This window comes from Heptranchias perlo, chromosome 9 (assembly GCF_035084215.1).
Source record: "Heptranchias perlo isolate sHepPer1 chromosome 9, sHepPer1.hap1, whole genome shotgun sequence".
Classification (NCBI taxonomy): domain Eukaryota; kingdom Metazoa; phylum Chordata; class Chondrichthyes; order Hexanchiformes; family Hexanchidae; genus Heptranchias; species Heptranchias perlo.
The window spans coordinates 15,478,759-15,495,450 of record NC_090333.1 but is presented as its reverse complement, the minus strand read 5'-3'; the positions used below and the strand labels follow the sequence as shown (position 1 = coordinate 15,495,450).

At 42.4% G+C, this 16,692-nt stretch overlaps 1 protein-coding gene across 2 annotated transcripts; it reads right to left on the bottom strand.

Moving 5' to 3' along the window:
* Positions 1–902: 902 nt before the first annotated feature.
* Positions 903–15,830, bottom strand: LOC137324959 (volume-regulated anion channel subunit LRRC8C-like). Of its 2 annotated transcripts, XM_067989654.1 has the most exons (3): positions 15,693–15,830; positions 2,811–3,224; positions 903–2,750 (listed from the first exon to the last, which is right to left on the bottom strand). In XM_067989654.1, exons 1-3 carry the CDS (start codon positions 15,828–15,830, stop codon positions 903–905), a joined length of 2,400 nt encoding a protein of 799 aa, XP_067845755.1. The 2 variants fall into 2 exon arrangements, with proteins under 2 accessions (XP_067845755.1, XP_067845754.1); XM_067989653.1 differs by having other exon boundaries at positions 903–3,224.
* Positions 15,831–16,692: the final 862 nt, after the last annotated feature.

The following is a 16,692-nucleotide window of genomic DNA, read 5'->3' as shown; positions in this document are numbered from 1 at the left end:
AAGTGAAGCCTTTATGTTCAGCTATCATGAAAAATGTACCGTAGCCCATCTGATTCCACCTTATTCAGGCCAATTCCAACACCGCACAATCTCAGTGTCCTGCTTGATCCTGAGATGATTTCAAAGCCCATATCCTATCCATCACCAAGACTGCCTATTTCCACCCAAGTGATATTGTATGTCTCTGCTCGATCACTACTGAACCCTCATCTGCACATTTGTCACCGCCAGGCTTAACTTCTCCAACAACCTCTTCACCAGCAACTCATATATATATATATATATATATATATATATAATATATATATATATATATACATATCACTTGTCCAAAACTCTGTCACTTGCATTCTGTCCCACATAAGCCCTGCTCCCCTATAAATCATTTGCTTGCCAACCTCCATTGGTCCCCAATGTACCAACACACTGAATTCACCATCCTCATCTATAAATCCCTCCCTATCTTTCTCCTCCCCCCCTGCAAAGTCCTCATGCTCTACTTGCCTTCCGTTCTTCCTATTCTGCCACCTTTGCATCCCGTTCTCTCCACTCCTCCTTCTGTGGCAGGAGCTTCAGCTGCCTTGGCTCCACATGGAACCCTGCTCCAAAAGACTCTGCTTTGCTACTTCTCTCCCCTTCTTGAAAAGCTATATCATTTGTTGTTTGGTCTCCCCCAACTCTTCTGCTACGCTTGGCATTTTTTTTTTGTGAGTCTGAAGTACCTTGGGATAACTCACTACATTAAAGGCGCTATATAAAAGTGAGAGTTGTAGTTTGAAAAATTGTCTCAGTTGAATAAAAAAAATGTACAAAGATCTAATCAAACAGTATACACTCCTGAGATGTATAAAAATGTGCGGAAAATGGTTCATTTAACTAAAATATGTAAGTGTACTCACATTTCACCTAGATTCTCTGTTGAGAAACTCTTCTCTGATGTCATATGGCAGTGTGTTGAAAATGTCCTCTTCCACATTCAGTTGACTTCTCTTCAAACACTGGCACTTTTCGAGCTCAGATGGCAAATACTGCAATTTGTTCCCTTTCAGGTCTAGTTGTCGCAGTTGGGTCAAATTTTTCACCTTGGGTGGAATGCAAGTCAAAAGGTTATGTGAAAGTATCAGCACTCTAAGCTTTATACAGTAAAACAGTTCCAAAGGTAGCTCAGATACTTTGTTACTTTCAATATCAAAGTAATGAAGATCCTCTAGTTGTTCTATTTCAGTGGGAACGCTTGTAATATTATTATGACTGACTTCAAGGTGTCGTAGCCTAGTAAGTTTAAATAGATTTGATGGAAGAACAGTAATATTATTTTTATTTAAATAAAGCATTTCCAGTGAGCTAGCCTTGACAATGTACGGAGGAATCTGTGTAATTTTGTTGTGATGAAGTTTCAGTGTGGTGAGTTTACGAAGATGCTGGAAACTAGCCAGCTCTTCTAAAGTCCTCAGATTATTGTCTTTGAAGTCCAATTCCTGAAGATTGCTTAAGCTAAAAATGGCACTTGGGATTCGCTCGAGATCACAATTATACAGTTTTAGAACAGACAGGCAAAGCAGCTTCCTAAGGCCGTTGAGAGTGGTGAACTTTTTGCCCTGATTGTGGATTGTGAGGTGCTGAAGGTGATGGGCAACATCAACTACTGCTGCAGGGACTTTGGTGACATTGGATTTTAGGTGCAACAATTTAAGACGTTCTAAGTCACAGAATGACTGCAGGACAATAGAAGTTTTGTTGTCAATCAATAAGTTGCCTTCCAGGTATAGTTCACGGAGATTCTTCAGACAGTACATCCACTGTGGTATTTCATAAGCATTTGCAAACCGAACTCTTAAAATTGTTATTGTATCTTTTAAAAATGCAAGTGCTCGGTTTTCTACTTTTATTATACAGTTGTACACCCACAGTTCTTGGAGTGAAGTTTGCTGTGAGATTGCTGCACTAATAGAAACATCCTTAATAAATTCCAACTTTAGTACTTCCAGGTTATAAATATCATAAACGCTATTGGGAATGCCAGGCAGCATAAAGAGATGTAATTCAGTTTTGTTGTCTTCATTAGTAACAATGCGTTGCTGAAGCTTTTCGTGTGTCCACTCGTAGCTCAGGTTCAGTTGACGGAGTTTGTTTTCACTGACATCAGATAGAAACACAGCAAACTTCCTGGCATACAGTTTATCATATTGGTCAATCAGATGCAGTAAAAATGCAAAATCATTTTTCACATCCGGAATGTCATCAATCCCAGTTTCTTCTCTGACATATGCAAATGAATATTCCTTAAGTTTAAAGTAGAAGATCCAGTACAATGTGTAGGTGCAGGTTATACAATAAATGAATATGACTACTACATACACGATGGACAACATCCTGAATATCCTCCAAAGACCATGGATGCAGAAAAATTCTGTGAAGCCTGTGATATGAATTTTATCTACACAGTGGACAATATGTTGCATTTGAGGAATACGAGTTACAAAATAGGCTAGAACAAGAATTGTTTGAACAGAACGTAAAACAGTTTGTCTTATGTACATTATATAAAGAATATGACCTTCTTCAGTGTGAAGACGAAACTTTTTGACCTTTTCAAACAATGCTTTTGCTTGTTCTCCCTCCTTTTTATCTAGGATTTTCACTGCAGCATGACCATAAACACCACCTCCAACCGTTTTGAAAGTCTTAGAGGGAGGCTTGCACAATGATGCTTGTGCTTCATTCTCACATAGTCTGTCATTACTGGTTTCCTTTTGTCCCAATAAAAGGGTGGTATCAGAAGATTGCTGTAGGTTTAAAGAGCAAGATACAGATGGTTCAGTTGATAAAACTGTTCTTTGTGGAATCTGCAGATCCGAATCCTCGTAAACAGTTTCTGAAAGTGCCTTAGTAGTCCATTGAGAATCTAAACATTTTCCAAGGATTGATATAAAATGTTCAATTTTGGAACTTGTTCCTGGAAATTTGAACCAGAAATTACTGCTTACCAAAAATACAAGTGTGTGAATGATAGCTATGTACGGGAAATACTTGGAATACCACTGAATTGCATGGTCATAACAATACTGATCCATTAAATTGTATTGTTCACGGTCCAAGTCGGTCTTAAATCCAGAATCAAAACTATTTAGTTTACGACCTTTAAGAGCACTTTTGTTCCACTGCATGGTGGCCATCGAGAAGCCTTCTGGCACAGGGACACAGATTATCTTGTCTGTTGATATCTATGTAAATAAGATAAAAAGAAATTTGTCATGAGTTCAACTAAATATATAAGACTGTCATTAGAGGCTGGGGATATATCCCCATTTATTTTGTATGCCTCAATGTTATGGCATCATTAAAAGAAATCCATACAATCTATGGTACTGCAATTCTGACAATATTGTGCACATGTATCTACATTTCTCTTGGCATTTAGAGCAATATATTGAAGAAAAACCTCTCTGTAAAGTTCAGATAACTTGTTACAGTTAAAGCACAATTTGTCTTTTAAAAAAAAATGTAAATTCATGACATTACTGTTTTACATTTAAAAGAAAATATATTTAAAGGAGTGTCATTAGGACCCCTTATAAAAATTGAAACAGTCCAAGTGCACCCCATGGTTCTGTTGGTAAATGAACTGTCCATTGTAAAACTGAACCGTGCAGACCAGGAAGCTGCCAAGTTTAATTTATGTACCTTTTTTAACTAGCAATGTTTATCTACTGTTCTCCTCTTTGTTTTGCTCTGTCCTAAAAAAGGTTTCCCTACTTTCCCTTTCCTGATCTTAAAACTCTATCCAAAACATCTAAATCTTGTATCTTGTCAGATGTTACAGATCTGCAGTGTATTTCTAGCATTTTCTGTTTTTATCCCAGGTTCAAGTGAATTAACCGATCTTAGCCCTAGATGCACTAGTGGTGCAACAATTGTAAAATAACAGTATTAATAAATATCACACATTAATTGTGCACTTCAATTAATTTTTAAAAATGTTTGTTTAAATGGAGAGTGGTGATGAAAGCATTAGAGACACTGACTTGAAAAAGTTGTGGAGGCCAGTGTGCTGGAGCTGAAATAACATACAGCTGATGCAGCATCATCCCACATTTATTATTGTACCTCTACTAATGCTAATCCAGTACCCTGGTAGATAGCATCAGTAATTCAGCCCCTCAAAACATTGCCCTAATTTCATCAGTACTCACTTTTAAACACTGCCTACTCCTGCTTCTATTTCTTATGTTCTTATAAGTGCTGGGTTGCTGTCACTTAACTGTAGTATTTGGGTTTCCTTTACATTCATTTTTGCCTAGCTCTTCTTTGTACCCTGCCCTTTTAGCTTTGACAAAGGTCGCAATGCTTTTTGAGGCTCTCCAAAAGCTTTGTGTTATCACCCTATTGTGACACACCCTTTAACTGTTCCCATCCCTTTAAATTTCACTTACATTCAATTTTCCACTCCCACCATCCATCTAAATCTGCACCTGATTTTCACTAATGAACTGACCTAGGAAAATTGGGTGCAAACGGCACCACCATTTGAATCTTTCTAAATCTCCGCAATAGCCATTCTGGCATAAACTCACCAATAGAGTAAAATCTAGGCTTACATGTCAGTAGAGATATTGCAGAAAGGTGAAGGGGGAACCGAAATATTGCTTTTAAAAATGTGACATGTCCTGTAGATAAATCAGATATAGCTTGCTCATGGAGGAAGGGGCAGCCTCAGAGGGCTGGCCACTGAACAGTTTGTTTTAGTGTCCACCAGTATGTTTAGAGTTTGATCTTGATAATAAACTCCTCATGCAAACTACAGAAAGCAACGAAGGAAATTGATAAATTTGATTTAACAAATTGATGAATGCTCCATTCCGGAGTAATTATAACCTCTAAATTAATGCCCATTTTCATTGACTTAAAGAAAATTTCTTATTTAATAGCATCAATTTTATAAATAAAGTATTTGCAAATAAGTTACTCAAAAACTATCTAGAGGAATATGGCCTTGAATTTAAAAAACACACATAAACCATAAATAGTTGCAAAACTGTATGGAGCTCTCAAAGAACAGAAGGATGAACAGAAAATAGCATTCAAGGCCCAGGGGTAAATGGAAAAGGACATTGCTAAAGACTTCGCCTCATCTCAAAAAAAAACCAGAGGGGAGATGAGGAGATTTTTTTTTAACTCATCGACTTATGATTTGGAATCTGAAAGGGTGGTGGAAGCAGATTCAATAGTAACTTTCAAAAGGGAATTGGATATATACTTGAAAAGGAAAAATTTGCAGGGCTGTGGGTTTAATTGGGTAGCTCGTTAAGAGCCAGCACAGGCACAATGGACTGAATGGCTCCTTCTGTGCTGTATGATTCTATGATTTGACTAGCAATCAATCGACTACATTACACACATCTGGTCTCTAAGAATGCCAGAGTATGCTGACTGAACTAAAAACTATACATTGAACATATCTTACTGCAGATTGCGTCTTTAAGATGGGGCCTGTCAAAAATAAACAAATGCTGGAGACATGTTGAATGGGGATGCTCAACAACAACTTGCATTTATATAGCGCCTTTAACATAGTAAAATGTCCCAAGGCAATTCACAGGAGCGATTATCAAACAAAATTTGCCACCGAGCTACATAAGGAGATATTAGGAGAGGTTACCAAAAGCTTGGTTAAAAAGGTAGGTTTTAAGGAGCATCTTAAAGGAGGGGAGAAAGGTAGAGAAGAGGAGAGGTTTAGGGAGGGAATTCCAGAGCTTAGGGCCTAGGCAGCTGAAGGCACGGGTGCCAATGTGTGGAATGATTAAAATCGGCGATGCGCAAGAGGCAAGAATTGGAGGAGCAGAGATTTCAGAGGGTTGTAGGGCTGGAGGAGGTTACAGAGATGGGGAGGGGCAAGGCCATGGAGGGATCTGAAAACAAGGATGAGAATTTTAAAATCAAGGCATTCCCAGACTGGGAGTCAATGTAGATCAGCGAGCATAGGGGCGATGGGTGAACGGGACTTGGTGCGAGTTAGGATAGGGGCAGCAGAGTTTTGGATGAGCTCAAGTTTATGGAAGGTGGAAAATGAGAGGCTGATCAGGAGAGCATTGGGATAGTCAAGTCTCGCGGTAACAAAGGCACGGATGAGATGCTCACTAATGCATATGCTTTGAAAATGCACAATGTAAGCTTTTCAACCTGTTTATTGATAATTTTAACCAACTTAATCCATTTTTGGACGTCTGACAAAAAAAGTGTGCGTTTTGAAACTGAACCCTACAAGCAGTGCATTATGGGGTACTAGGATACAGGATCACCCGATACAGCAAGGTGTAATCTCAATCATGGCTCAGAGGTCAGCTGCTTCTCCACCGAGCGAGGGAGCAAAAAAAAATCACCCCAGATTCTCTCGTGCTCCTCTGATTAAAAAGCAGTATTACGAGAGGTTTAGGAGCAATTCATCTGACCGCACGCTCAGAGACATGGAGACTTGAGGAAAAGAGCTCACAAATAAAAAGCTGAACCATGCAGTATTTCAGAATTTATTTTTTTTAAAGTTGAGTACACGCAACAGCTTTTGTGCCGTCATTTTTCCACCATCCTCCTTGTATGTGTGGATGGCTACAAGGGATAAAAAAGTGGTAATTTTATTTCCTTTAATTTTGTTGTTTCCTTATAGGCAGGTAAAGTGGAGGGAAGAGACGTTCTTAAAATTAGTAAATCTGTGGGTGGGTCTGTGGTAGGCAAAAAAAAAATGGTTGTTCTATTTTGAATATTTCTTGCTTGGTACTATGTTTAGCTTCACCTGGTATGCAGGGTTCAAAACATTCTGGTTGGCCATCTGGGCTTTTGGGGGAGCAATCAAATCCTGATGTTTTTCAAAGATTTTTTCTCCCCCTTTTTTACATTTTCACTATCCTATGCTCTATTTCTTGTCCATCTTTTCATTATCCTATGCTTATCAACCTGCTTCCAAGACCTCTGCGACCACAACTGGCTGCAGGAGGTATAGAAGAGTGGCCTGCGGTGCCATCTACAATCTAGTTTTACAATATTTGACGATTCCCTCTCCAGGCTACAAGATCAGGAATCCGTCGTGTGGTAGGTTTCCTATATTTTACATTTCTTGTCTATCTTAATTTGTTAAGATGGTTACTGTGCTCCTTAATTGAGCTCCTCTCCTTTGCAAATTCATTCATAACCATCGTTTCCCCTTTTTCTCTAATTCTCCTCTCCTCCATTGCTTAAGATCCCATGGCCCTAATAGTGGGTGCATTTTAGCCTAAGCTACAAGTTTAAAGGGGCCAGGGGGTGGGAGATCAGTAGTCAGCTAACTCGGGGCCGGGGGTGGGAGAGAGAAACATAGAAATTAGGAGCAAGAGTAGGCCATTTGGCCCTTCGGGCCTGCTCCGCCATTCAAAATGATCATGGCTGATCATCTAACTCAGTACCCTGTTCCTGCTTTTTCCCCATATCCCTTGATCCCTTTAGCATTAAGAAATATATCTATCTCCTTCTTGAATATATTTAATGACTTGGCCTCCACTGCCTTCTGTGGTAGATGTAAGCAATCTTACAACACCAGGTTATAGTCCAACAGTTTTATTTGAAAATCACAAGCTTTCGGACCTGACCTCCTTCGTCAAGCTCCGAAAGCTTGTGATTTTCAAATAAAACTGTTGGACGATAACCTGGTGTTGTAAGATTGCTTATATTTGTCCACCCCAGTCCATCACCAGCATCTCCACATCATGGCTTCTGTGGTAGAGAATTCCACAGGTTCACCACCCTCTGAGTGAAGAAATTTCTCCTCATCTCGGTTCTAAATGGCATACCCCGTATCCTGAGACTGTGACCCCTGGTTCCAGACTCTCCAGCCATCAGGAACATCCTCCCTGCATTTAGTCTGTCTAGTCCTGTTAGAATTTTATATGTTTCGATGAGATCACCTCTCATTCTTCTAAACTCTAATGAATATAGGCCTAGTCGACCCAATCTCTCCTCATACGTCACTCCTGCCATCCCAGGAATCAGTCTGGTAAACCTTCATGGCAAGGACATCCTTCCTCAGATAAGGAGACCAAAACTGCACACAATACTCCAGATGTGGTCTCAGCAAGGCCCTGTATAACTGCAGTAAGACATCCCTGCTCCTGTACTCAAATCCTCTTGCAACGAAGGCCAACATACCATTCGCCTTCCTAACTGCTTGCTGTACCTGAATGCTCGCTTTCAGCGACTGATGTACAAGGACACCCGGGTCTCGTTGCACCTCCTCTTTTCCCAATCTAGCACCATTCAGATAATGATCTGCCTTTCTGTTTTTACCACCAAAGTGGATAACCTCACATTTATCCACATTATACTGCATCTGCCATGCTCTTGCCCACTAACCCAACTTGTCTAAATCACATTGGAGCCTCTTTGCATCCTCCTCACAGCTCACATTCCACCCCAGCTTTGTGTCGTCTGCAAACTTGGAAATGTTACATTTAGTTCCCTCATCCAAATCATTGATACATATTGTGAATAGCTGGGGCCCAAGCACTGATCCCTGCGGTACCCCACTAGTCACTGCCTGCCACCCGGAAAAAGACCCGTTTATTCCTACTTTCTGTTTCCTGTCTGTTAACCAATTCTCAATCCATGCCAGTATATTCCCCCCAATCCCATGTGCTTTAATTTTGCACACTAATCTCTTGTGTGGGACCTTATCAAAAGCCTTCTGAAAATTCAAATACACCACATCCACTGGTTCTCCCCTATCTATTCTACTAGTTACATCCTCAAAAAACTCCAGTGGATTTGTTAAGCATGATTTCCCTTTCATAAACACATGCTGACTTTGTCCAATCCCGTTAATGCCTTCCAAGTGTTCTGTTATCACATCTTTTATAATAGGCTCTAGCATTTTCCCCGCTAACTGTTAGGCTAACTGGCCTGTAATTCCCTGTTTTTTCTCTCCCTCCTTTTTTAAATAGTGGGGTTACATTTGCCACCCTCCAATCTATAGGAACTGTCCCAGAGTCTATAGAATTTTGGAAGATGATCACCAATGCATCCACTATTTCCAGGGCCACTTCCTTTAGTACTCTGGGATGTAGATTATCAGGCCCTGGGGATTTGTCAGCCTTTAGCCCCATTAATTTCCCTAGCACTATTTTTTTACTAATACTGGTTTCCTTCAGTTCCTCTCATTCGACCCATGGTTCCCTAACATTTCTGGGATGTTATTTGTGTCCTCCTTTGTGAAGACAGAACCGAAGTATGTGTTTAATTGTTCTGCCATTTCTTTGTTCCCCATTATAATTTCCCCCATTTCTGACTGTAAGGGACCTACATTTGTCTTCACTAATCTTTTTCTCTTGACATATTTATAGAAGCTTTTACAGTCAGTTTTTATGTTCCCTGCTAGTTTACTCTCATACTCTATTTTTCCCCTCTTAATCAATCTCCCAATCCTCAGGCTTGCCGCTTTTTCTGGCAATTTTTTGTGTTTCCTGTTTGGATCTAATACTATCCCTAATTTCTTTTGTAAGCCACGGTTGAGCCACCTTTCCTGTTTTATTTTTGCGCCAGACAGGAATGAATAATTGTTGTAATTCCTGCACACATTCTTTAAATATTAGCCATTGCCTATCCACCGTCATCCCTTTTAGTAAAGTTCCCCAATCTATCATAGCCAACTCGTACCTCATACTTTTGTAATTTCCTTTATTTAGATTCAGGACCCTAGTTTTGGATTCAACTACTTCACTCTCCATCTTAATGAGGAATTCTATTATGTTATGGTCGCTCTTCCCAAAGGGACCCCGCACAACAAGATTGTTAATTAATCCTTTCTCATTGCACAATACCCAGTCTAGGATCGCCTGTTCTCTGGTTGGTTCTTCAATGTATTGGTCTAGAAAACCATCACGTACGCACTCCAGGAATTCCTCCCCCACAGCATTATTGCTAATTTGGTTTGACCAATCTATATGTATATTAAAGTCACCCATGATTATAGCTGTACCCTTCTTGCATGCGTCTCTAATTTCCTGTTTAATGCCCTCCCCTACATCTCCAATACTGTTTGGGGGCCTATAGACAACCCCCACCAATGTTTTCTGCCCCTTGGTGTTTCTTAATCCACCTTTACAGACTCCACATCGTGATTTTCCGAGCCAATATCCTTCCTCACTATTGCATCGATTTCCTCCTTTACTAACAACGCAACCCAACCTCCTTTCCCTTTTTGCCTGTCCTCCCTAAATATTGAATACCCCTGGATGTTCAGTTCCCATCGTTGGCACCCTGAAGCCATGTCTCCGTAATCGCAACTATATCATAACCGTTAATATCTATCTGCACTGTTAATTCTTTTTGTTTATTCGTTCATGGGATGTGGGTGTCGCTGGCGAGGCCAGCATTTATTGCCCATCCCTAATTGCCCTTGAGAAGGTGGTGGTGAGCCGCCTTCTTGAACCGCTGCAGTCCGTGTGATGATGGTTCTCCCACAGTGTTGTTAGGAAGGGAGTTCCAGGATTTTGACCCAGCGACGATGAAGGAACGGCGATATATTTCCAAGTCGGGATGGTGTGTGACTTGGAGGGGAACGTGCAGGTGGTGTTGTTCCCATGTGCCTGCTGCTCTTGTCCTTCTAGGTGGTAGAGGTCGTGGGTTTGGGAGGTGCTGTCGAAGAAGCCTTGGCGAGTTGCTGCAGTGCATCCTGTGGATGGTACGTACTGCAGCCACTGTGCGCTAGTGGTGAAGGGAGTGAATGTTTAGGGTGGTGGATGGGGTCCCAATCAAGCGGGCTGCTTTGTCCTGGATGGTGTCGAGCTTCTTGAGTGTTGTTGGAGCTGCACTCATCCAAGCAAGTGGAGAGTATTCCATCACACACCTGACTTGTGCCTTGTAGATGGTGGAAAGGCTTTGGGGAGTCAGGAGGTGAGTCACTCGCCACAGAATACCCAGCCTCTGACCTGCTCTCGTAGCCACAGTATTTATATGGCTGGTCCAGTTAAGTTTCTGGTCAATGGTGACCCCCAGGATGTTGATGATGGGGGATTCGGCGATGGTAATGCCGTTGAATGTCAAGGGGAGGTGGTTAGACTCTCTCTTGTTGGAGATGGTCATTGCCTGGCACTTAGCAGGCGCGAATGTTACTTGCCACTTATGAGCCCAAGCCTGGATGTTGTCCAGGTCTTGCTGCATGCGGGCTCGGACTGCTTCATTATTTGAGGGATTGTGAATGGAACTGAACACTGTGCAATCATCAGTGAACATCCCCATTTCTGACCTTATGATGGAGGGAAGGTCATTGATGAAGCAGCTGAAGATGGTTGGGCCTCGGACACTGCCCTGAGGAACTCCTGCAGCAACCACTACCATCTTCCTTTGTGCTAGGTATAACTCCAGCCACTGGAGAGTTTGCCCCTTGATTCCCATTGACTTCAATTTTACTAGGGCTCCTTGGTGCCACACTCGGTCAAATGCTGCCTTGATGTCAAGGGCAGTCACTTTCACCTCACCTCTGGAATTCAGCTCTTTTGTCCATGTTTGGACCAAGGCTGTAATGAGGTCTGGGGCCGAGTGGTCCTGGTGGAACCCAAACTGAGCATCGATGAGCAGGTTATTGGTAGAGTAAGTGCCGCTTGATAGCACTGTCGACGACACCTTCCATCACTTTACTAATGATTGAGAGTAGACTGATGGGGCGGTAATTGGCCGGATTGGATTTGTCCTGCTTTTTGTGGACAGGACATACCTGGGCAATTTTCCACATTGTCGGGTAAATGCCAGTGTTGTAGCTGTACTGGAACAGCTTGGCTGGAGGCGCAGTTAGTTCTGGAGCACAAGTGTTCAGCACTACAGCCGGGATGTTGTCGGGGCCCATAGCCTTTGCTGTATCCAGTGCACTCAGCCGTTTCTTGATATCACGTGGAGTGAATCGAATTGGCTGACGACTGGCTTCTGTGATGGTGGGGATATCGGGGGGAGGCCGAGATGGATCATCCACTCGGCACTTCTGGCTGAAGATGGTTGCAAACGCTTCAGCCTTGTCTTTTGCACTCACATGCTGGACTCTGCCATCATTGAGGATGGGGATGTTTGCAGAGCCTCCTCCTCCCGTTAGTTGTTTAATTGTCCACCACCATTCACGACTGGATGTGGCAGGACTGCAGAGCTTTGATCTGATCCGTTGTTTGTGGAATCGCTTAGCTCTGTCTATAGCATGTTGCTTCCACTGTTTAGCATGCATGTAGTCCTGAGTTGTAGCTTCACCAGGTTGGCACCTAATTTTTAGGTACGCCTGGTGCTGCTCCTGGCATGCTCTTCTACACTCCTCATTGAACCAGGGTTGATCCCCTTGCTTGTTGGTAATGGTAGAGTGAGGAATATGCTGGGCCATGAGGTTACAGATTGTGCTGGAATACAATTCTGCTGCTGCTGATGGCTCACAGTGCCTCATGGATGCCCAGTTTTGAGCTGCTCGATCTGTTCTGAACCTATTCCATTTAGCACGGTGGTAGTGCCACACAACACGTTGGATGGTGTCCTCGGTGCGAAGACGGGACTTCGTCTCCATGAGGACTGTGCGGTGGTCACTCCTACCAATACTTTTATGGACAGATGCATTTGCGACAGGTAGATTGGTGAGGACGAGGTCAAGTAAGTTTCTCCCTCGTGTTGGTTCGCTCACCACCTGCCGCAGGCCCAGTCTGGCAGCTATGTCCTTCAGGACTCAGCCAGCTCGGTCAGTAGTGGTACTACCAAGCCACCCTTGGTGATGGACATTGAAGTCCCCCACCCAGAGTACATTTTGTGCCCTTGCTACCCTCAGTGCTTCCTCCAAGTGGTGCTCAACATGGAGGAGGACTGATTCATCAGCTGAGGGAGGATGGTAGGTGGTAATCAGCAGGAGGTTTCCTTGCCCATGTTTGACCTGATGCCATGAGATTTCATGGGGTCCAGAGTCAATGTTGAGGACTCCCAGGGCCACTCCCTCCTGACTGTATATCACTGTACCGCCACCTCTGGTCGGTCTGTCCTGGCGGTGGGACAGGACATACCCAGGGATGGTGATGGAAGAGTCTGGGACGTTGGCTGAAAGGTATGATTCTGTGAGTATGGCTATGTCAGGCTGTTGCTTGACTAGTCTGTGGGACAGCTCTCCAAATTTTGACACAAGTCCCCAGATGTTAGTGAGGAGGACTTTGCAGGGTCGACTGGGCTTGGTTTCCCGTTGTCGTGTCCGGTGCCTAGTGGTCCGATGCTGGGTGGACCGTCCGGTTTTAATTCACCTACCTTATTGCAAATGCTCTGCGCATTAAGACACCTTGCCTTTGGACCTGTCTTTTTAAGATTGCTAGTCATCTTAGTTTTATTTTGCACTATGGCCCTATTTGTTTTTTGCCCTTGTTTTCTCTGCCTTCCACTATTGCTCCTTCCCTTTCTGTCTTTTGTTTCTATCCTTGTTTCCTCCTCCTCTGTCTCCCTGCTCAGGTTCCCATCCCCCTGCCATTCTAGTTTAAACCTTCCCCAACAGCACTAGCAAACACCCCCGCAAGGACATCGGTCCCGGTCCTGCTCGGGTGTAACCCGCCCCGCTTATACAGGTCCCACTTTCCCTAAAACCGGTCCAAATGTCCCAGGAATCTAAATCCCTCCCTCCTACACCATCCCTGCATTCATCTGGTCTATTCTCCTGTTCCTATACTCACTAGCACGTGGCACTGGTAGTAATCCTGAGATCACTACCTTTGAGGTCCTGCTTTTTAATTTATCTCCTAACTCCTTAAATTCACCTTGCAGGACCTCATCCCTTTTTTTAAACCTATGTCGTTGGTACCGACATGGACCATGACTACTGGCTGGTCACCCTCCCCCTCCAGAATGCCCTGCAGCCGCTCCGTGACATTCTTGACCCTAGCACCAGGGAGGCAACATACCATCCTGGAGTCACGTTTGCGGCCACAGAAATGCCTATCTGTTCCCCTTACAAATCAACATAGCCCTGCCACTCTTATTCCTCCCCTCCTGTGCAGCAAAGCCACTCGTGGTGCCACAAACTTGGCTCTTGCTGCTTTCCCCCGATAAGCCATCTCCCCCAACAGTATCCAAAGTGGTATTTCTGTTTGAGAGGGAGATGGCCCCAGGGGACTCCTGCTCTACCTGCCTAGTCCTTTTACTCTGCCTGGCAATCACCCATTTCCTCTCTGCCTGCGTAATTTTTACCTGCGATGTGACCACCTCACTGAACGTGCTATCCACGATAATCTCAGCATCGTGGATGCTCCACAGTGAATCCACCCACAGCTCCAGCTCCGAAATGCAGTTAGCCAGTAGCTGCAGCTGGACACACTTCCTGCACACATGGTCGCCAGGGACACCTGTAATGTCCATGACTTCCCACATAATGCAGATCGGGACTTCCTGCTTGCTTGCCTGACCGCCATTTTGGGGCCTTGGACCACGTAGCCCCTGAAAAACGTATGTGGCCCAATTTCTACGGTCTTTAAAAAGCACTATAGAAAACTCTTATCATCTCTGGGTTCTGTTACAGTCTCTTCAATCTTACTGTTGTGATCTTAAATCCACTCTGTCATGCTGGATTTTATAATTCAGTTCTCATTTCTTCTGTTTGTCAATCAACTAGCTTTTGCAAATTCTGCTAAATTTCCTCTCAGTAATGCATTGTGTAACTATTCCTCTTCCTGTATAATAAATTATATTTTAAGGAACTATCAATGATGTCCAGTCAGTACCTCCTTACTGTTTCTAATGGGCATTCGAGGATCTGCATCAGTACATAAAACCAATCACAAATTATATACTCTACACTGCATGGTCAAAGCAGGTAACACAAATTGTACCTAGTGTAGACAGAATCTTGCATGCTGTCCAATTCGAGTAATACTAATTTCAGAATATCTGGTTCTGTGAGCTGGGGAACAGCGGTTTGGGGTACATAAAGTAAGCACTATCTAACTAAGCGATATAATATGTAGTTCTTTTGAAAATTCAGATAGCGAGTATCATTGTCTTACATTCTTCCCAGACACAGTATGCATGGTAGCAGTCTAAATCTATGTAACTGCTCCGAGTATCCATTGCTCTCTGTGTTGTATCAGTGTGAATTATGTAACATAATCCTGCAGTGATAGCATTGAAGCAGTCCACAAGTAATGTAACTGCAGTTATTTTTAACTATAAGTGATACATTGAGACCATATACACAATTTATAAATTGTAGAAAGTGATTAGGGTTGCAGTTGAATCCAAGGGCTCAGATGACCTTTACTTCACTCTTATGTTGCATAATGTCTTATGAACTCAAAAAAGATTAGTTTTATTTACAACTCTCAACCATCCACAATTCTAGATAGAAATTTTGCTTAAGGTCATTTGTTCAGGCAATCAGGTAAACTAGATAAAGACAGTCTTCCAAACCAAATGCATTAAAATGAGTATGTTTCATTATAGTGGGCAGGCACATTTTTTAGTCCAGATATTTCTTTAAATTAACTGTAGTTTCAGGAAGTGTAGGTATACTAACTTTGATTGTATCTGGAATAATTCTGCTCTCTATGATAGTAAAATGGCACATATTACTTATTCCACAGTTTGAGGGTTTTAAATCAGTTTGTAGCTAGAAATCTATTGAAAGCATTCAAAAACAAACTGCTGTTTGTAATATAGTGTGTGTGTGCACAATGTGTTACCTGCAATGTCCCTCCAAAAACTGCTACCATCAGCATCAGAATAGTTAAATAATCTGTGAAAACATCCCACCATGGTTTTAAGATTTTAAATGTAGCCCGTTGGTCTCCAAAATATTTCAGCTCAACCACTGAAAACATACCTAAAGAAACAAAAAGATGTTAATATTTATATAAATCACTGCCACCAAACATTTCATTACAAGTCTAATTATGTTATTCTTATTTTGTATGGATCATTGGTAAGGTCATGTTTTGACCAGTGCTTGATGCTTTGTGCACCTACTTTCAATAGGACACTTATGTGTTGGAGGTTTAGAGGGGAACAAGGATGATTCAAGGAATTAGAGCTCTAAGTTATGAAGGGAGATTCACAAAATTAAACTTATTTTCATTGGAGAAAAGAAGATTGAGAGAACACATGACTGGGTCTTAAAATGCTGAATGGAAGGGATAATGTAGATTGCAAGTGCAAATCTACAGGATAAGTATAAAACATGACAAGTCCCAGGCAAGAACTGAGATTAGGATTCTCTTCCCCCATCCCTGACATTGATATGTGGAATAGACTTCTAGATAAAACAGTTAATGTTAATTGCATTATCAAGTAACATTTGTAAGAGAGAATTAGATGAATATATTATCAGGAATGGAATTGAGTTATAAGTACAGTAGAAGATAACTAAATGTTGCGTGGAACATGAGGATTCCTGAGCTGCTGAGGCAATACAAATGTCATAAAACGGCAAGCACCCCGTCTAGTATGAATAAAGATATACAGTTAAGGTTATACAGTTCATAGCTTCAGGGTCTATAGCGGGTCTCTTGAGTCCATAGGTTTGCCAGGTTCACTTGTGCTTGTATATGGCAACATTTAGTTCTGCATTTTCTAAAGGGGACTCATCTCCAGTGGGGCAGGACTTGGCCCTGGAGACGGCCCCATGACCCCCAGCTGTATTTCTGGTCCTAGGGTTACTTGCAGATGGGGTCCCCGGTCTCTGCT

Bases quoted from the DNA above. Each gene is read 5' to 3' on its own strand.
- LOC137324959 (XM_067989653.1), bottom strand. From the start codon at position 15,830: ATGTTTTCAGTGGTTGAGCTGAAATATTTTGGAGACCAACGGGCTACA. The intron at 3,225-15,692 runs GTAACACATTGT...TTATTTACATAG, and splicing joins TTTTTGGAGGGACATTGCAG to ATATCAACAGACAAGATAAT.